The 21,873-nt window shown below is 41.5% G+C and overlaps 3 protein-coding genes across 5 annotated transcripts; all 3 read left to right on the top strand.

The window, feature by feature from the left end:
* Positions 1–327: 327 nt before the first annotated feature.
* LOC131445323 (uncharacterized) lies at positions 328–5,825 on the top strand. Its single transcript, XM_058616310.1, has 5 exons — positions 328–412; positions 1,277–1,399; positions 1,974–2,154; positions 2,519–3,186; positions 3,567–5,825. The coding sequence occupies exons 2-5, from the start codon at positions 1,277–1,279 to the stop codon at positions 4,308–4,310; spliced, it is 1,716 nt and encodes a 571-aa protein (XP_058472293.1). The 5' UTR covers positions 328–412; the 3' UTR covers positions 4,311–5,825.
* A 944-nt stretch (positions 5,826–6,769) lies between these two features.
* Positions 6,770–14,308, top strand: mavs (mitochondrial antiviral signaling protein). 2 transcript variants are annotated; one of them, XM_058615691.1, is made up of 5 exons: positions 6,770–6,904; positions 9,375–9,497; positions 10,081–10,261; positions 10,868–11,550; positions 12,351–14,308. In XM_058615691.1, the coding sequence occupies exons 2-5, from the start codon at positions 9,375–9,377 to the stop codon at positions 13,125–13,127; spliced, it is 1,764 nt and encodes a 587-aa protein (XP_058471674.1). In that variant the 5' UTR covers positions 6,770–6,904; the 3' UTR covers positions 13,128–14,308. The 2 variants fall into 2 exon arrangements, with proteins under 2 accessions (XP_058471674.1, XP_058471675.1); XM_058615692.1 differs by lacking the exon at positions 6,770–6,904 and adding an exon at positions 8,917–9,278.
* A 607-nt stretch (positions 14,309–14,915) lies between these two features.
* Positions 14,916–21,830, top strand: pank2 (pantothenate kinase 2). 2 transcript variants are annotated; one of them, XM_058615694.1, is made up of 7 exons: positions 14,916–15,345; positions 16,163–16,515; positions 16,796–17,049; positions 18,356–18,499; positions 18,869–18,992; positions 19,655–19,780; positions 19,901–21,830. In XM_058615694.1, the coding sequence occupies exons 1-7, from the start codon at positions 15,108–15,110 to the stop codon at positions 19,949–19,951; spliced, it is 1,290 nt and encodes a 429-aa protein (XP_058471677.1). In that variant the 5' UTR covers positions 14,916–15,107; the 3' UTR covers positions 19,952–21,830. The 2 variants fall into 2 exon arrangements, with proteins under 2 accessions (XP_058471677.1, XP_058471676.1); XM_058615693.1 differs by having other exon boundaries at positions 18,356–18,532.
* Positions 21,831–21,873: the final 43 nt, after the last annotated feature.

Raw genomic sequence — 21,873 nt, 5'->3', positions numbered from 1 at the left:
TTGTCAACATAGAGCTGGCAAACAAAGATTAGTGCCGTGCAACGACATATCTGCTCTTACCACACATCACTGTTCATTTCATGCTGATTGAATTACATGTAGAAACCTGCTGGCTCATTGTGTGAGTGAGTGGCGCCACCTTCTGGTTTAAAATGAGAATTCTTGCTGCTCTGTTCAGGTCGTCCGTCACGTACCGCTTTGGGAAACCCCGCATTCTTTTCCCCATCCCCTCACTTATACCTCTCCTATTGGCCCGGGGTGTGATTGACGACACTGTGGTCCAATAGAAACCGAGCTCGCGCAGTCCTGCCCTCCCCCCGGACGAACGTCTGCGCAGATGTGTGTGTGTGTGTGGAATAGGAATAGCAGTTGTTAAGAACTCACGAACTTCTGAGGCACGACAACACGCAAGGTGAGCCTTAAATGGTCTTATATCACGGCGTATTAACGTAAAATAGGAGTGTATTAACTTTGACCGAGTGTTTAATTGAACATGTATGTGGCAGATGACTGCATTAGCTAAGTTGTGTCGTACTTGTTTAGCTAATGCAAAGTAGCTTCTAACCTTAATCACTTATAACTGTCAGTTATAGTTAACACGGTTTTCAGTCTGTCGTGTAAATGCAGCCATTTTAACCCCACTAGTCGCTTTATTATATCCCCAAATGCACATTTAAAAGTGTCTGTAACTTTATTTTTATCATTCCCCTCCCTCTTTTTAGTCAAAATAGGCTTTGAATGTATTCTTCCTGTACATTTATACAACATAAAGTCTCTTTATTTTCATTATCCCCCATTATGTTATGTGCGTTAAAATAGCCGTTAAAAGCCCACTCACTCGTACAAAACACACGTTATATGTACATTTAAAGTGCATTTCTGCAATGTACAAGTAGTGATCAGTCTCAGTTGTCCTTGTTATTAACGTTAAGCTGTATTTGTGCATCATAATCCTCAGTCTGGTGGAGAGAAGGGTTCACTTCTGCAATGCAATGCAGTTATCAAGTGAAATGAAAAGGAAATCGCAGTGTTTCCATTTTCCACAGGAAGGCTGATCATCACTCACACTTTCATTTTCACTATCAATACAATAAGAATCTTATTACTTACTATGTCTGTGGTTATTACAGATCAGGTTTTCCTTGTTGGATTTTACAGGTGCTTTCCACATCTTATATGAAGTAAGACAGGAAGTGACTTTATCGTAGATATCTTACCAGCATGAGTAAAAATGTTTAAGTCTTCCCCGTCTTTGTGTTCTTGTCTCCTTTCACAGATGGCGTTGGCCAGTGACAAACTGTACAATGGATACCTGCGGGGGAAAATGCCAGACATTGTATCCAAGGTGAAAGTGAAGGAAGTAATGGTCTACCTGCCTTGCCTCACCGCTCACGACAGGGTACGTGTCATTTGTTGTAAGAAGAATGTGTCAGGTTTAAGTCTCGTGGTTGTTTAAATTATGTTGAAATACTGTTATGTACTGATACTAGAGCCAATCCCAGTTTACACGGGGAGAAAGGAAGGGCACACCCTGGACAGGTCGCCTGTCTTGTTTTAAAACTTGAATATGCTAAATGCAGTCACATATTAGCTTTATGGAAATTAAACAGATTTAAGTTACAATTTGATCAAATAATTCAATACTCGCCATTGCCATGGCCACAAAAATGTCTGAAGAGGTGAGTTTTGAACTTTGATTTGAAGGTGGTGAGAGTCTGAAATGTTTTGTTGGAGAGCATTCCAAAAGGTGGGTGAGAGGAAGAGTTGGATGGAAGAAGAAGACCCACGGGTGGGTGTGTTAATGTGGAGGAGGTACTGAGGGGGGAGGCTGTTGATGACCTTGAACGTGAGGAGCAGGATCTTATACATGATGCAAGATTTGACAGGAAGTCAGTGAAGTACATATGTTTTTTATATGAACGCTTATGACTTCATCTAATAATTGTTTATGTTTGAATTAAATGTCATTGCAGGAAAATATAGATGCAAAATTTGAGACACGTGGGAACACTGAGGCCATGATGCTTCTCCTGGACTGTCTGAAGAGAAGGGAGAATTGGCCCGAGCAGTTTATTAAAGCTCTGGAGGCGTGTGAACACCCAACTATTGCAGCTGAGATTAAAGCAAAATATGACACTCTGAGAGGAGTTAACAGTAAGTACATTTGTCATTATTGGTGGAGAAAAAAAATGAAATTGGCTAAATATATGGGCATTATTAGCCACTGGCTTCCCTGATTTAAAAAATTTGGCATAGGCCACAGAAAAACCTATATCAATTGACCTCTAAAGCACTATTTGGATGGGATAAGTTTTACGTGGGTAGTTGGATAAATGTAATTTTACTGCAAATTAATGGCCAATTAGCATGGAATAAGAAATCTCACCAAAGTGGGAACGGTAAATTGTTTTATGCACTGCCGTCACCTCCTGTCGTCATGTGCGTTTGATGTTGCTTCCTGATATGACAAGCGCAGACAAAACTTATTTAAATGACCACTTTGTTTGCTTTGTCCTAGATCCCAGCCCCAGCTCCCCTTCCACCACTGTCACAAGAGCACCCGCCCTTCCAGCACCACCGGCCGGTCATCTGTCCAGTCCAGAGAGCGCTGGTGCTGCTGTTGCTCCACCAGCTAAAGCATCAGCTCCTCCGGAGCCAGCTCCTCAGACCTCACCTCCTCTGGAAGTCCCATCAGGGCAGCAGCCCAACATACCCAAGGCTGTTTCTCCACCCAAGCCTGTCCCTGAGCCTTCACAGCCAAGTGAAACTGAAGTGGCAGCCGTTCCATCAACACCTCCTCCGGCCCCAGAGACCCCACTCACTACAGCTGACAGTGCACAGAAAGGGGAGGAGGTCATTGCTCACCAGGAGCCAGAGGAAAACTCTGAGTCATACTTCATGGATGTCCCTTTGGAGGTAAACCTGATGCCAGAGGTGACGCCTCCTGGTGTTGGACTGGTTGAAACATACTCTCCATTGCACCCTGATCCTCTTAAAACAGCAGCGACCACAGAGATCAGACAGCCTGAGAGTCCACCTCAGGTAAACTCAGACGTAACTGATGGATCCTCTTTCCCCATACTGACCCCAGAGAAGCCTCCGGTACAGGACACCATGCCTCCTGTGGACAAAGTACCCGCTGCAGTCCTGGAGCCTGAAGAGACATCTGAGCCTCCTACTATACAGGTAAATATCGAATTATAATCACCCACTGTAAGTACTAAAAAAAGTCCTGTGCAATGTCAGTCAATTAAATAAGCCTTTAAACACCAACAGTGATACAAATAAATGGTCTTAAAAGAAGCAGAAGAGGTTTGTGTCATGGAATGAAACAGGTGAATCATTGTCTATTGATGATGAGCTTGAGTTCACCCAAAAAGAAAAATACCTGAGTAAAGCCAATATTGAAGAAAAATTAAAGAAAATTGTTTTGGGGACCCCAGAACAGTCTCCTGTGTAGTCTATGGGAAGCACTGCTGTCAGCCCACATTCATATTTACAAGAGGCACAGAATATTATTTATTCTTCTATATTAAAATGACGTGTGACGTTGATTTTTCCCGCAGGACATTGAAAACCGCAGGGAGACAGAAACGGCAGCCCCAGCTTGTCCTCAGCCTGATGATGACGGAATGGACGCCTCCATCGCTGATGACAACTCTTTGTGTCTGAGCAAGCCTAATGTTCTGATCAGCGTCCCACCACCACCCAGTCACAACGGTCCCACTCTCCCTGCATACAACCCACCAGTGGAGCCCTACTCGGGTGACAGTGCGCGCCTGGAACTAAGCGATCCTGCATCAGAGTCACTTGGCTCCTCCTCTATTCCTGCATGCTCTACTGACACCTCCATCACCAAGGACACAGACTCTGGACTGCCATGCCAGGAGAACAGCGTTGCGCTAAACCACCAGGAACCAGTGGAGAACCACCTGGAGTCTATCTGTCAGAGTTTGGAAATGATGGATGTGCAGGAGCATGTGGTGCACTTATCTGAGGATGTGTCCATCCTGGATGGAGACAGTCCAAATTCAGTCATCAACAGTGAAGCAGACAGAACAATCACTCCTTCCCCAATTTCCTCCTTTACCACCAGCGCTACTGGTACTGAGTCAAGATTAAACGCCCACCCTTCACCTGAGCCTGCACCGCCTGTGAATAAACCGGAGCCCCAAACACTGCCACCTGCAGGGAAAGAGAGGCACGCCTGCCGATCAAATATAAAGTACACTGTGGCGGCTGCAGGAGTGGCCGCCTTCGCTCTGGTGATGGTGTGGAAGTTTAGGAAGGGGATTCTTTTAAGAAGATGAAGATGTTAAAGTTTTTAAAAAGGGGTTTGGTGCCTTATTATACTCATTGGACGCTGATGGTATGTGGCAGCTGTTTAGTGATTAGTCAGAATATTAGCTGCTGGACCATTGATCATATCATTATTTTCAAGGCAGATGTTTGGTTGGACTGTGTTTTATGATTTTAATATTGAATGGTGGTGGAGCCACTGTGTGGTTATGATCGAAATATTTGTGTGTGTGATAAGCAGCACTTTGACGATAAGACTGTCGGCTGTTGAATGTGGACTCTAGAAGAGAGAAAAGCAGCATCACACGTCTTATTTTTAAGTGGGGAAAGGTGAAGTCAATAGCTTAACTGATGGTATTTATTTATACATATATGTACATTATATAGATGTATATGGATATATTAAGAATGAAAATATTCCAAAAGCCACTGGTTATATCTCAGATATTCACCAGTCAGTCAGCCACATGCTGTTAAATCTCAACATTTCTTTGCAGTTTAATTTTTAAGACCAGTTGTGAAACTAAATTCTGTAAGGTGATAGTATTCTTCAATGGCACTGTTTTTAATGTTTATCTTTGATGGTTTTTGCTTCTCTCTGGAATATCTGAATGCACCACTGATGGCCTTTTTTACAATACATATTGTATGATGTCAAAATGTCAAAAAATCTTGAGGTCCTTACACAAGAATTTCTATCTCAAAAAACTCGGAGCAATCTCACCAACCCTGATATGTGATTTCTAGATGGCTGCCGCCATACAAACACTGCTGCTTTTAATGTCAAGAGCACTTATTTTGTATTTTTTAGATCAGAACAGTAAATCAGTCGTACACAAAGTACAGTTTGTGAATGCAAAATCCCACTTGGAGCATTGTTATCAACTGCTACTGCAGCTATTATTTTTTATGGTTTTATATTTGCTGCAGTGACTGATTTGTACTAGGAGTGGTTGTACCTCCTGTCAATCACCTCTAAGACCTGCCCCGCCCCATTGTAAACATTGGATATAATAACCCACAGTCAAAAGTTTTGCTCTGATTAAGTTATGAGTGAAAGAACAATGAGTGAGTTCTCATGGCAAACATTTGCACTGAAATGCAGTCAAATGTCTTTTAATCCCTGTTCAGCAGAGCTACAGCATAAATGAACCATCTTTCCCATAATCCTCCAGTTAATTCACTTCACTGTTCATGTTGTCACCATCGAGCTGGCAAACAAAGATTAGTGCTGTGCAACGACATATCTGCTCTTAATACTCAACACTGTTCATTTCATGCTGATTGAATTACATGTAGAAACCTGCTGGCTCATTGTGTGAGTGAGTGGCGCCACCCTCTGGTTTAAAATGAGCATGTAGGCCAGAGATTTAACTCAAGTGTTGCTGCTCTTTTCCGATCATATAAAGTCAAGTATTATGTTTTTATTATTCAGCAGATACTGCAGACTGAAGTGAACCTCTTTGTTGACTCTTTTACACTCTTCAGTGTTCCGGCACGGGATCAATAAAATGGATCTTATCTTGTTTCGATTTGGAAGATTTATGGCATCAAGCATTAAAAATATGATGGTGATAATGGTTAAGATTGTAAAAAGATACATCTTGTAGGGATTTTTGTGTGTTTCCTTCACAGCCAGATTATTTACATGCATTTTAATTATGGTAGTGCAGATTATTGTACATATTATTATTGTACATATACTATATCATTTAATGACAGATTATTTACTTGTGCCTCGCTTTTAGCCCTATGACAGCTGGGATTGGCACCAGCGACCTTCATGTGGAGGATAAAGCAGTAGAAGATGGATGAATAAATGAATGAATGAGTAACAAATATACTTAGGATAAATGTAGCAAGAGTAAAAGTACACAGTCTATTGAGGAAATGTAGTGGAGTAAAAGTTGATGGCGATGATTTACTTTATTTTGAACATGAAAAAAAAAGTACAAAAAAATCAACTACAAAAGATTAGATTAATTATTAATCTAAATAATACATGTTCAAAATGGAGTGGGAATAAGTCCAAATGTATCTTTAGTTTTATTTATATCTTATTCTCAATTAAACATATTGTCATTGTCATTTAGATGTCAATATCACCATATACACAAAAATCCTGATCATTGTCAATAGCAATAGTATTACATGCTTAAGTACAGTAATTCATTACATTACAACACTATAATTAATATGTGCCATATATACATATATATATATATATGTTGAATGTACAGCTCTCTCTCGGTCCATGTGAACTTCGGGATTAGGATTAGGGATTAGAGGCAGATGTTAAACCAGCAGCAGAAGCAGATTCCATATAATTCCACAGTCATCCATCACAGCAGAGGAAAGGTCGCAGCAAGGGTCGAGATTAGTCAAACCACGCCCTCTTTTCCTCCATCTCCTCCCTCATACCTCTCCTATTGGCCCGGGATGTGATTGACGGGGCTGTCGTCCAATAGAAACAGAGATCGCGCCGTCCTCCCCTCCCCACGAACCTCTGCGCAGATGTGGGTGTGTGTGTGTGTGAAGGAGACACAGATCAGGAATAGCAGTTGTTAAGAAAGTCACGAACTTCTGAGGCACGACAACACGCAAGGTGAGCCTTAAATTGAATTATATCACCGCATATACACGTAAAAGAAAAGAGTTTTACCTTTGACTGAGTGTTTCATTGAATATGTTTGTGGCAGTTGACTGCGAAGGCAGCAAAGCAGCGACATTAGCTCAATTGTGTCGTACTTAAATCTGTCAATTGACGATGTCTGCTGTCCTTTTTCAACTTTATGTTTTTTTAATCATTCCCCTCCGTCTTTTTTAGTCTAAATAGGCGTTGCATGCCTTCTTACTGTACATTTCTAAAATATGAAGACTGTTGTTGGAGTCTCTTTATTTTCATGGTCCCCCCAACGGTTTTGTTAGTTAAAATAGCCGTTAAAAGCCTATCCAATCGTTCAAAACACACTTTGGATGTCCATTTAAAGGCAATTTCAGTTGTCCTTGTTTTTAATGTTAATCTGTATTTGTGTGTCATAATCCTCAGTTTTCTAAGTCAAGTGCATTTCTGCAATGTAAATGCAGTTATCAGTATTTAAGCATTTTTTAAAAATAATAATTCTCAGTATATATACATTTTGTAATTGTGTATATAATGTAATATAAAGACAGTTGAGTTGTTATAGTTCTCCTCAGTCTTTTAAAGTCATAATAGGTTAATGACTTTATTACTATACTTGAATCGCTCTCCTAAGCAGTTTATTGTTATTATTATTATTATTTTACAATACCTTTCTGTCTTTTTAGTCAAAATAAGGTCTCATGTCTGAATGTCATGTCTCCAGATTAATTCCTGTGGGAGATTTTGTGTGACTAAGTTAGAAAAGGTTATAATGGAATAGCTGGTAGATGAAACTCAAATAGGTCTTGTATTTCAAGAGTTGTGACACAGACTATTGTAAATCCAAGGACACAGGCAGGAAAATGACCTGTGTGCAGTTAGAGGTCATTCCATTGGCTACACTCTGCATTATTTGCCCTCGTGACAAGCTGCTTTTTTCTTCTTCTTCCTCTCTCTCTTTCTCACAACCCCTCCCTTGTCTTATTAATCCGTCATCGCTTTACACTCAGGAAAATAATCCGACAGTGCAAACATGTTTGTTGTCCTGTAAAGGCCAAGAACGTGCAGCAGCAGCAGCAGCAGCAGCAGTATAACTACCTGACAGACTGTGTGCGTGCGTGTGTCAGGTAGATCATGGCTTCTTTGGGCTAATGATACCACGAGTAAGACTTTGCTCTTTAGTTACTGCGTCTGACGATTGTTCCATTCAGTCAGACTGTGGCTGCTGCTGCTTACGCTAAACTTTAACTGTTTGACGTGGCTGCTGGTCACTGGACACCCTGCAGAAAAAAAAATTACCTGGCTGAAGAAGAGGCAGTTTACAGCACGATAATGGTGGAGAAAGCTACGTCCAAGTTCCATATATAGACTTTATCCACTTTGTTGTCTATTTTGTTAATAAATAGAGAAGTCCTGCACTTTTAACTTTTCAGGGACATTTTGTTTTCTGCAGACTGTCTTGCAGTATATTGATTATCACACAATCGTTACATCATGATATTTCGATGATATGGACCATGTGTCGTATCGTGAGGTGCCCCATGATTCCCACCCCGATTATTTGTCATTTATTTTGTGCAATCAGTGCATTGGCTGCTTAATTTCAGCATCAGCCATAGTAAAAAAAAAACACATTAGTCGACTTCCACACCCAAGCCGAGGATTTATTGAAGCTTGGCTTTGTGGAGCAGAGACGAGCAACACAAGCCGAACAAGCCGAACTTGTACAACAAGCTACTACATGAATAAGGAATCTCAGGTGTGAGAATTTCAATGGGAAGCAAATCCTTAAAAAATATGTCCTCCGAAGTCATGTTTACACATCCTTGATAATTTGGGGCTTTGGCCAGCTGGACTCTGTATCTTTCTCTGTTGCCGTCCTTGATAGTCATGGGAACACAGTTGCTATATACAGAGGGGAAATTTCTCTCACAGCCCAAGTTTTGGGAATCACGTATGGGAGATTCCTACTCCACATTAAGCACATTAAAGTAATTTAATGTAAAGTGATGAAAATATTCAAGTTGGAGGTCATTATTCAGTCATTGGCCCACACCTAGCTCCACACCTGTTCACCTTGTTCTTGCTTCAAACAGCTGCAACCTTGAACAGTCAGGGTTTTTTCCTCCCAGTGTTGGAAACAAAGATTGCTGAGGCTCTGCAGAGAGTCACATTCTTAAAGTGTCAAGTGAAATTAGAAGGAAACCTCAGTGTTTTTTGTTTTCCACAGGAAGCCTGATCATCACTATCAATGCATTTATAATCTTATTACTTACTGTGTCTGTGGTTATTGCAGATCACACAGATCAGGGTTTCCTTGTTGGGTTTTACAGGTGCTTTCCACATCTTATATGAAGTAAGACAGAAATGTGACATTATCGTAGATATCTTACCAGCAGAAGAGTTTATGAAATACTCTTTGTGTTCTTTGTGTTCTTGTCTCCTTTCACAGATGGCGTTGGCCAGTGACAAACTGTACAATGGATACCTGCGGCGGAAAATGCCAGCCATTGTATCCAAGGTGAAAGTGAAGGAAGTAATGGTCTACCTGCCTTGCCTCACCGCTCACGACAGGGTACGTTTGAAATACTGTTGCACTGATACTAGTTTATGAGAGTGTTGCGAGAGGCTGCAGCAAGGAAGCTACTTGTTTCTCTCTCCTCTCCTGGCTACTGCTTTATCCTCCACATGATGGTCGTGGAGAGCTTGAGCCAATCCACAAGGAGAAAGGCAGGGCATAATAATTCCCAGACACTTGATAAACAATACATGTCAAAGCAGAACCTTTTGAAAATGTCTGAAAAAGGTGAGTTTTGAACTTTGATTTGAAGGTGGTGAGAGAAATCTGAAATGTTTTGTTGGCGAGGATCCCAGAGAGCGGGTGGGAGGGTGAGTTGGATGGAAGAAGAAGACCCAAGGTGGGTGTGTTAATGTGGAGGAGGTACTGAGGGGGGAGGCTGTTGATGACCTTGAACGTGAGGAGCAGGATCTTTCACATGATGCGATATGTGATAGGAAGCCAGTGAAGTTGCTGCAGGACAGCAAATAATATATCTACAAAATTGAGTTATAGAAGTCTGTTACTGACAGTGATACGTATGTTTTTAATATGAACAATATTGACTTAATCTAATCATCGGAATTAAATGTCATTGCAGGAGAATATAGAGGCAAAAAGAGAGACATATGGGAACTTTGACGCCATGGTGCTTCTCCTGGACTGTCTGAAGAAGAGGGAGAATTGGCCCGAGCAGTTTATTGAAGCTCTGGAGTCGTGTGAACACCCAACTATTGCAGCTGACATCCAAGCAGAATATGACACTCTGAGAGGGGTTGACAGTAAGTCCATTTATCATTATTGTTTGAGAGAAAAAAATGAAATATATGGGCATCAGTTATCAGCCACTGGCTTCCCTTCCCTTTAAAAATCGGCATCGGCCGTAGAAGAACCCATATCAGTCGACCGCTAAAGCACTATTCGGACGGGATTAGTTTTACGTAGGTAGGTAGATACCGCCGCCACCTCCTGACGTCATGTGCGTATGGCGTTGGGTCAGGATATGACAAGCGCAGACACTCAACAAGTTCTGTCACATCCATTAACAGTCTAGGCGACTGGTTGACTTTATTGGCATTTTATTAGCCACATAAATAAACTATAGACATGTACAAGTCCCATGCCTGGATATGATGTATTATTTACACACACATTTACTGCTGGTCTATTCGCATGTGATGAGAATTACCTCATTTTTCTGACCTTTTTACCCAAGCTAAAGGTCACCATAATCTTTACAGAGCAGCTCTGGTAATAATTAATTTTCCTCATCTCTACAATTAAAACTAATCCCGTCTGAATAGGGCTTAAGTCAGTTAGGCTCTCAGAGCTTTAGTCCTGTGCAGTCATAACTTTTTTAAATGACCACTTTGTTTGCTTTGTCCTAGATCCCAGCCCCAGCTCCCCTTCCACCACTGTCACAAGAGCACACGTCCATCCAGCACCACCGGCCGGTCATCTGTCCGGTCCAGAGAGCGCTGGTGCTGCTGTTGCTCCACCAGCTAAAGCATCAGCTCCTCCAGAGCCAGCTGCGCAGACCTCACCTCCTCTGGAAGTCCCCATGCTTCCACAGAGCCCATCAGAGCAGCAGCAGCCCAACATACCCGAGGCAGTTTCTCCACCCGGGCCTGTCCCTGAGCCTTCACAGCCAAGTGAAACTGAAGTGGCAGCCGTTCCATTAACACCTCCTCCGTCCCCAGAGACCCCACTCACTCCAGCTGACAGTGCACAGAAAGGGGAGGAGGTCATTGCTCACCAGGAGCCAGAGGAAAACTCTGAGTCATACTTCATGGATGTCCCTGTGGAGGTAAACCTGATGCCAGAGGTGACGCCTCCTGGTGTTGGACTGGTTGAAACATACTCTCCATTGCACCCTGATCCTCTTAAAACAGCAGCGACCACAGAGATCAGACAGCCTGAGAGTCCACCTCAGGTAAACTCAGACGTAACTGATGGATCCTCTTTCCCCACACTGACCCAAGAGAAGCCTCCGGTACAGGACACCATGCCTCCTGTGGACAAAGTATCCACTGCGGAGCCTGAAGAGACATCTGAGCCTCCTACTATACAGGTAAATATCAATTGCACGTTCAGTCACTTAAATAAGCCTTTAACAACAGAACCGTCCTATCATGGTGTCAATTATTCAGATTAGTACACTGTAGATTTTGGGCTTTTGAAATTTAATGACACTGAATTAAAAAAAGGGAACATGCAACTTTTCATGTCGCTGGCAGTTCCTGTTTGACTGTTGTTAAAAACTCAGCAGTAGCAAGACACGGGTATTTTTCCTCAAAGCTGGTGTGGTGTTGTGTCATAAATAGCACACATGAGTGACAAACACGAGAGATGCCAGGTCCCTGCTATTCTCGTCACTGTTTTGTACACAGTTCCTGTGAATCAACCATTACACTCTGTGTGCAATTAGTTTTTAATATCGTAACCAAAATGTCTCAGCCTTAGATTTCTTTTAAAATAAAGGTTTTAACCTTTATTTAAACATTTGATTACAAAATTTGGTTGGCGTGCAGACACTTTTTGCTCTTAATCACAGTGTTTCCTAAACATTCTGTATCAGGACCTGCATTTTAAAGATAGAAAACTATCACAACCCACGAGCAAATTTAATTACTTTTACTCATTTTAATTAGTAAAAGAGTCATTTCCAAGAGATGTTTGGTTAATTAATTAAAACTTAATTTCTTGCATGTTATTTAAAACATATACACATAAAATGTTGGGGACCCCAGAACAATCTCCTGTGTAGTCCCAGTCTTTGGGAACACAGTCCACATTCATATTTACAAGAGGCACATAATGTATGTATCTTTTCTATATTAAAATGACGTGTGACGTTGATTTTTCCCACAGGACATTGAAAACAGCACGGAGACAGAAACGGCAGCCCCAGCTTCTCCTCAGCTTCATGACGGTGGGATAGACGCCTCCATCGCTGATGACAACTCTTTGTGTCTGAGCAAGCCTAATGTTCTGATCAGCATCACACCACCACCCAGTCACAACGGTCCCACTCTGCCTGCATACAACCCACCAGTGGAGCCCTACTCGGGTGACAGTGCGCGTGTGGAACTAAGCGATCCTGCACCAGAGTCGGTTTGCTCCTCCTCTGTTCCTGCATGCTCTACTGACACCTCCAACACCAAGGACACAGACTCTGGACTGCCATGCCAGGAGAACAACATTGCGCTAAACCAACAGGAACCAGCAGACAACCACCTGGAGTCTACCTGTCAGAGTTTGGAAACGATGGACGTGCAGGAGCATGTGGTGCACTTATCCGAGAATGTGTCCATCCTGGATGGAGACAGTCCAAATTCAGCACAAGTCATCAACTCAATCATCAGCAGTGAAGCAGACAGAACAATCACTCCTTCCTCCTTCACCACCATCACTGCTGGTACTGAGTCAAGTTTAAATGTTCACCCTTCCCCTGAGCCTTCCCCTGAGCCTTCACCTGAGCCTGCACCGCCTGTGAATAAACCGGAGCCACCAACACTGCCACCTGCAGAGAAAGAGAGACCCGCCTGCCGATCAAATATAAAGTACACTGTGGCGGCTGCAGGAATGGCCTCCTTGGCTCTGGTGATGGCGTGGAAGTTTAAGAAGGGGACTTTTTTAAAAGGATGAGAAGATGAAGATGTTAAAGCTTTTAAAAAGGGGTTTGGTGCCTTATTATACTCATTGGACTCTGATGGCACGAGGCAGCCGTTTAATTATTAGTCAGAATAATAGCTGCTGGACCTTTGATCATATTATTATTTGCAAGTCAGTTGTTTGGTTGGACTGCGTTTTATGATTTTAATATTGAATGGTGTTGACCTTTAGCAAAATCTTACCCCTTTTTATTCGAGTTACGACTTGTTATGGAGCCTCTGGTGTATGGTTGAGCTCTCGGGTTATTTATGCTGCACACATTTGGTTTGTAGACTGCAGCCACTGTGTAGTTATGATAGAAATATTTGTGTGCGTGGTATGCACTTTGGCGATAAGACTGTCGGCTGTCCTCAACTGACGATTATTGTGTCAAAGAGCAAACGATTATCGAATGTGGACCAAAGAAGATTGAAAAGGCGCATCACACGTCTTATTTTTAAGGGGGAAAAGGTGAAGAAAATAGCTTAACTGTTGGTATTTATTTATACACATATGTACATTATATAGTTGTATATGGATATGTTAAGAATGAAAATATTCCAAAAGCCACTCGTTATATCTCAGATATTCACTTCAGATTCAGTCAGTCAGCCACATGCTGTTAAATCACATAACTTTAAGTTATCAGCAAATTTATCCAAAAAATGTTTTGTTGTGAAACAAAATTCCTGTAAGTCCAAAGATTCATTCAATGGCACTGTTTTTAATATTTATTTTTGAAGGTTTTTGCTTCTTTCTTTAGTTTTGGTGTTCTTAGACGTTTAACATGAAATATATTGCCTTGTTTTTCATTATAATGTGACATGCAAGTTAAAAAAAAAAAGCAAAGCAAACCTATCTTACAGTTTGCACAGAAATAACCACTTAAGTCTAAATAACACTTTTATCTGCTGTAAATGTTGAAGATAATTATTTTCCATAGACTTTATTCCTTTAAACAGAGGAAGGAGGTTATTGTAAATCTTAATTTAAAAAGGGACATTTTAACCTTTTAAGAGGAAATGTGGGCTCTAGAGATGTAGATGAAATATATAACGTCGCTACACTAAAATGTTTAAGTGTAATGTCAACTTAAGTTGTATTTAAATTTGTTTGCACTACTTCAAGCTATGCACTGTGCAATCTTATCAATAAACCTGAACTGTTAAGGCATATTTATGTTCCTTTGTTGAACGTGAATGTTGATTTATTTTTAAGGGGGAAAAACGTAAATTCATTTTCTTTCACTCCTTTTATTGTTTAGCATTGATGGCCTTTTTTTTACAGAATATATTGTTATCAGCTGCTGCTGCTAATAATGGCTAGCCTGAGATATGTACGTATGTGTCCATGGGTTTTAAAAAAATGATTTAGTAGGATAATTGATAATAATTCCAGCGATTTGTACATGAAAACATTTGACTCTTTCAAAACACTTCAAATTCCGTGGAACCCTACTTTACTTTAAGTGTAAAACTATATTATATAAACTATATTTTATCTAAAGACTATTTACAAAGGCTGTGATCAAAGACGACAGAGGACTCAAAGAACATGGAAAAACTCAGCATTTCCAGCTGTATTTTCCCGGCATATATTTTTTTCAAGTCATCAAAATGTGTAATTTGTTCAACTGTGATCATGTTTTTTTTTATTATTATTTTTATTTTATTTTTTTATGGAAATAAAGGTGACATCAGCCTAGTTTAATATTCGCTGCTGTGACTGATTCGCACTAGGATTGGTTGTACCTCCTGTCAATCACCTCTAAGCCCCGCCTCGCCCCCAAAGACTTGACAGCGAAAGTGAATGAGACATGTATGTAGCCGAGCCGCTTGTGACGATCCAGCAGCTACTCAGCTCGCTAATTAGCTGGCTCGTTCACACCCGGAATTTGTTATCCGCGTAAGTCGTCGACGTTCCGCGTTTGATTTACCATCAATGTCCGCATATATGTAGGTAATTGACGTTTAAATGGCGCACAATGGCCACTACCGCGACGATGCTTGTGTCGAAGACGACGACGACAAGACGCCCACGAAGGAGCAGCAGCAGCAGGAGCCACCGTCCAACACGGAGGAGACGCCGGGTTACCTCGGGAGTGAGCCCCACAATGAGGCAGCCACGGCCGCCGGAAGAGCCACATCCGACCGGCCGACGTCCAACTCGACGACGAGGCGTCGCTGCGACTCGGTGAAGAAAACAAGGCCGCGTAGGTGTTGTCACCGCTACCATGGGGAGGGGGAGGATCAGTGTATTTACTGGTTGAGCCACCGTAGCATGTTGTGTACAAAGATTATATATAACAAGAACAATAAATGACGTATTTGTAAATGACAATGTATTACTCAACGTATGAGTTTATCAACAAAATTCAAACAATATGTATATAACGCGCTTTGGCGATATTAGAATCATTCACATTATTATTTTTTCCTCTGTATGATATTACAGTGTAATATGGAATGGCAGTAAATAGCCACGATCTGTTTTACAACAAGATGGCGTTCGCGGTACACACTGTACTGTTGCTGCTGCTGTGGATGAGGCTGCTTTAATGTGAGACACCATCATCAATAATATGTCCCCACCCAACGTGCAGCCTTTGAAACACTATGGAGTATGTTTGTGCACCGTTTATCACAATGCATTTTAATCTCAAATGTGTATTATACAGGGTTTCAATAATTAATTGATCTTTATTTTCTTTCAAAAAAAACCTGAATACAATTAGGATGGCGTTTATTTTACATGTATTTCCTTTTTAAATACACAATGGCTAAAAATGCTCTGAAGTATTGGTTCTATATTAGTTTTATATGCATGTCCCCAAACCCTTAACACAGTATGACATGTGATAACATGATTAAACGGTACAATAAATGCTGAATCCTTGTTTTATAAAGAAAAACACTAAATTTAGATAATTCCCATCCATCCAGCCATTTTCTACCATTTAATATAATCTATATGTGGCATCTAGTAGAATTTATGATCTATAATCACTCCTATTATCTCTTATAATGCAGCATTCCCCTGGTTCGGGATGGATATTGGAGGCACTCTGGTGAAGCTGGTCTACTTCGAGCCCAAAGACATCACAGCAGAGGAGGAGCAGGAGGAGGTGGCCAATCTGAAGAGCATCCGCCGCTACCTGACCTCCAACACTGCCTACGGCGAAACGGGTATCAGGGACATGCACCTGGAGCTGCAGGACCTCACGCTGTGTGGCAGGACGGGCAACCTGCACTTCATCCGCTTCCCCACGCACGACCTGCCGGCCTTTCTGCAGATGGTCCGCGACAAGCACTTCTCCAGCCTGCACACCACCCTGTGTGCCACGGGAGGGGGCGCGTACAAGTTTGAGGCTGATTTCCGCACGGTGGGTCGAGAAAGTTTAATCTGTACTGTTTGTACTGTAGCTCAGTCGACTGCTCTTTTTATCAACAAATGTCAGCCACAGTTTAACAAAACACGTCTGTTTTCACCATGTCACCTTGAGGGTGGAGGCAGAAATGCAATGTGATCATACCAAAGGAAGGTTCCTGTTTTTTAACCCCCTGCTTTGCCTCCTCCCCCAGTTTCCTGCCACTGTCCCCTCCCGACCACATCCCGTCTGTAACGTTATCCCTGTTCTCTATTTTTTTGTCAACACAATAAAGATGGCGGACCTGCAGCTCCACAAGCTGGACGAGCTGGACTGTTTAATTCGGGGCGTGTTGTACATCGACTCGGTGATGTCCAGCGGCCCCTCTGAGTGCTACTACTTTGAAAACCCCACAGACCCAGATCTCTGCGTCCAGAGGCCGTACACACTGGAGAACCCCTATCCTCTGCTGCTGGTCAACATAGGGTCAGGGGTCAGCATCCTGGCCGTCTACTCCGAGAACAACTACAGACGTGTCACTGGGACCAGGTGATTATCAGAGATGGTCATTTTGATTAAATGTGCATTTATTAGATCATTTGCAGACAGAAAATATTTCCAAAAATGTATGCCTGCTTAATTCTGCGAAGAGTTCTTCAGAAAAAATCTGAAGAACATTTCTGCCACTTTATCTCACAGTAATAGAGAAGAGAAATCTGCATTTTTATTGTTTGTGGGGACAGGGAAGCTGCCAGTCTTCTGCTGGCTCATTTGTTTAGTTTGGTTCACCTAGATACATTTTAGGGAAGTAATTAAATCGCTAGCGTCACAAAATAAGACGTTTAAACGTACTGATGGGGGCAGCAGTGGATCAACAGCTCCTGTGTGCTGTGGTGTAAAATCACTGGTTTTCTTTATGGACTTTGGTGCAGGGGGGAGCGGTTTACAAAGAAGTTGTGAACATATTCTCAAGGTGTCGCAGGTTTAAGCAGGTGCAGATTTTGTTAAGTGGCTAAAATCTGTTTTTCCTCCCTGATGACAGCCATGCTATCATTGTGACTACAGTCATTTCCACAGACACAGTGGCGTGCATAGACTAAAAATGTGTCGACACCTTACCAACAACCACACTAAATCAACAACCTAAAATATCCCTTTAAATCTAAACATAAGTTTATCTGATTGTTGAATAAAAACAGGACAATAAAGAGCATGCATGCCCAAATAAGGAATCACAGTCCTGAATAATATTCTGAACATTTTTCTGTACAGGATTCAAAACAATTGGCACACTTGAAGAATTTGTACTGGCTCCTGAATTAAGTAGAAAAACGAGCAGAGGACACTTGAAACATGACACTTGCTGAGCAAAAACACACACAGAGAGGCTGATATCAGGTTAAAGTGATACAGGGATTTGCAGGAGAGTGACATTTGCCCTCTCTGTCTCTCTGATATGTTGGTGTGAAAAGTATCAGCATTTCTTATAGCTGTCAGTTACTAAACCACTTCCTTTGCCCTCATTTTGCTTAAGAGATGATAATAATAATTTGGTTTGGTTTAAGTTTTGATTAAATGATCTGAGCTGACATCTTGGATAGTGGTTATTTTAGTAAGTGTTTTTCCGTCTCTCTGGTTTGTTTTCACATGTGGTTTCTCTGTCTGAAAGGAAACCATGAGCCCTCCACTTTCCTCTCGACATAATGGCTCTATTGTCTTCTGTGCCGCGGAGAAGAAAACTAGTCGAGTGCATTCGTATCAAGAGTCTGTAGAATGTATGTCTTTGTTTTAAATGAGCGGTTGTGTTCCAGTCTGAATTATATTCCTCTGTGTGTGTGTGTGTGTGTCTTTGCAGCCTCGGTGGTGGGACGTTCCTGGGCTTGTGCTGCCTGCTGACCGGCTGCGCTACTTTCGAGGAAGCCTTGCAAATGGCCTCTCAGGGCGAGAGCACCCGTGTGGACAAGCTGGTTCGGGACATCTACGGAGGAGACTATGAGAGGTTTGGACTGCCAGGCTGGGCTGTAGCCTCAAGGTGCGGTTTACAGCAGCTGTTTTATTTTCACACTGCACTTCACAAGCCTACAGCATTAACGGCAATATGAATCGCAGCCGTAGTGGTGCTGGAAATCCAGGATTCGGCCAAATTCCTGGATCAGCTTCACGTTAAAGCAAGTGGTCAGCAACCGGCGGCCCCATGGACCAAAACCGGCAAATTCCAGCTACTTTTTTTTTAAACCAACATATCTCTTAAATTTGCCATTTTTGTACGATATGGAATAGTATAGTAAAGGTTAGTCGGAAAAAACAATACAGGCTTTGACGGTCACTTTTGTTTTTATTCAATGTCTCCTGTTTTTCGATTTGACAGTTTCGGCAACATGATGTCCAAAGAGAAGCGGGAGTCGGTGTCTAAAGAGGACCTGGCCAGAGCGACGCTCGTCACCATCACCAACAACATCGGCTCCATCACCAGGATGTGTGCTCTCAATGAGGTCAGTCACGAGGAAATGGATGCTGCGTTTGGGTGGATGTGGTAATCTAGAGTTTAAGTATCAATGTCAGACTTTGGGGTATTGGATCGATTTTTGCCGTTTTAACACTAGTGGTTAAGAGTGTTATTTGCCTTTTCTTTCCTCTTTGCCTTCAGCCTCTTTACGGTGCTGCCTTGTGGCGTCTTGATCAAGCAGCATTGTACAGGGCTATGAAGGCGTAGAGGAGGTCAACTGCACTGCAAGACAAAAACCCATAAAACTAGCAATGTGTTATCTTAAGATTTATTTATTTTATTATTTTTCTTTTTTTACTGACTGTTTACCTATGTAACGCTCACTACGTTGAAGATTTTCAACACATGTCTCTGTGTCAAGCTAGAAAAACACGTTTAACTCAAATTTGTTGTAACGTCTGCCTTGAGCCTCCTTCACGTTAAAATGAATTTTTAAACCCAGATGAAGCTGATAAACAAAGTGATTAAACACACTAGCATTGCCAGTGGTTGTTCTGCGCCACACTGTGACATCACGGATGAAAACAACAACACCATAACTCTCACTGATATTGTTATGGTGGTAATTGTTTACATCTTTGACTTTGGTCTCTCTTTGGTTTGTTTCTATCTAATTGTATTGTATTTTCATTCCCTTTCTCAAATAAGAACATTGAGAGAGTGGTGTTTGTTGGGAACTTCTTAAGAGTGAACACCCTCTCAATGAAACTGTTGGCCTACGCCATGGACTACTGGTCCAAAGGCCAGCTCAAAGCCCTCTTCCTACGCCACGAGGTAAGAAGATCAACCATGCGTCACACTCCAGAGCCCAGGAATGTAGTTTCTTTGCTGTGACGGGTCTCAAAAGGTTTCTAAGAACTTTCTTGTGCTGCTTCTGTTTCTTGTGTTTTTAAGGGTTACTTCGGAGCGGTCGGGGCATTGCTGGAGCTTCTGCATCCGTCCTAATCCGTCCACACTGCATTCAAAGAAGCGCACGTCAATCTGCTGCAAAGACCATTAGCACTTTAGGCTGTTCAGAGTCAGCCACGAGCCGGTTACTGGTAAATTCAGGCTGAGGCTGAAAAGAAAAGAAAAAAAAAAAAAACTGCCACAGTGTGGAATATTCTGTCATGTTCTCTGAAATCATATTTGTTTTTAAAGCCAGTTTTCTTGCCTTGGCCAAGTTTGTGTGTTGACTTTACAGAGACGAGCCAGGTTTGGTCCAAAGCATCTCAAGGAAACTCACCGCGGTTGCCTGTTATTGACTAATAATCTCGTCTTGTGGACCACAGTTAGCCCTCAGTGGGTTAACGGGTCCTGGACCATATACAGCATTAGCGAGTACTGTACTGGTTTATGTAATCCTACTGAGATTACCAGGTGGACGAGAGTTTGACTACTGTAACAAGGTTATACTGAGCAAGTATATGTCGCCACACTAGTAAACAAAGCATCTGAGGCTGCAATTAATAATAATTCTCATCCGTTTTAATTATTCACTCGAAGGTCCTGCCATTCATTTTTGGTGTACTGAGATGTAATCAGTATTATGTTACTGTGATAGTAATCCCTATACTCCATCAACACTGCAGATCATTTCTGGCCTGTTATTGTTTGTATTTTTTTTATGTGTGAGCATCAACTCATTGTCAGTCAGTGCGCGTCGTTCAAACCCTAGTCTCCATTTTCCCCCGCTCTACCCACTCTCACTGTGTTTGTATGTGCTCCGACCACATTAAGTGCCATTACAAAACATGCAGTGGTGAGTGGAAGTGGCTGCTATAATACCTAGGCAGCGCGTCTGCATTCATCAGTCATACTAAAATACGAAAAATGTATATTTTAGTATTGTCATGAAGATGTGAGGATCAAATTATGAGATAAAATGTGAGTTTTGATTGTGTATCTGGTCTTCAAGTCTTAATCCTAATTTGTGTATCCTTCACATCTCTTCTGACAAGAAACACTGAGCCATAAAAGAAAAGGTAAAGGTCTTGGGATTCATTTCCTCTATCCAATAAACGTTCATTTCATTTCATTTTAATAAAAGGTCATATATTACTTTGAAATATAGTATGTTTTTGTCAAAAATGGAATTAAATAATTTTTTTTTGTTAATGTATAACATGTACCACCCATGAATATTTTGAGGACCAAGTTGTTGTTTTTTTAAATTATTCCCTTCAATTAATCACATTTTTGAGTGCACAAAAACTCACACACACCACTGTCACATTGTGTATAATGGTATTTATGTTTTCTACGCTGTTATGTCAGCTGTGAGTATCACTACAGAGTGTACAATGTAGTGGGAGCATTCGGTTTGAGGACGTTATTGAAACTGTACTGGTGACTTACAATTAAATAAAAGTCAATATTTCACCCAAAATTTCTACTCACCCTGCCAAACTTGCAAAAACGAATTTTTGCAAGTTGGAGAGCCCAGATTAAATCATTAATCTTCATCTCTGTTCATTCTGCTCTTGAATACTGCCATGGTCACTCAATCTCCCCTGAATTCTTCACATTTTGCTTTCACCTGTTCCATTAGTCATCAGTCCGTCCATGGATTACAGAGACCACAAGGAAACTACCAAATAATATTTGACACACATAAATGATGCATCTGCAAGTTGTAAACAGGCAGAGGTTTATTTATTATAAATAAAGTGCCTGGCATGTTTATGTTATGGACTACAGCAATGTGATGTAGTACGTGACACTTTGGTTTGTCGTGTTTCAAAGTTTACCTTTGCTTGTTTTCTCATGCGTTACAAAGAAAACTTTGTATTATTTGTGATTTTAAAATGACCATTGAAGGTTATATTAAAATATGATCTTTTCATATCTTTGTGACAACTTGTAATTGTTTAAACATCATGTAAACA

Source organism: Solea solea, chromosome 18, assembly GCF_958295425.1.
Source record: "Solea solea chromosome 18, fSolSol10.1, whole genome shotgun sequence".
NCBI lineage: Eukaryota > Metazoa > Chordata > Actinopteri > Pleuronectiformes > Soleidae > Solea > Solea solea.
The sequence above is the reverse complement of the archived record's forward strand: the minus strand, read 5'-3'. Positions and strand labels throughout refer to the sequence as shown.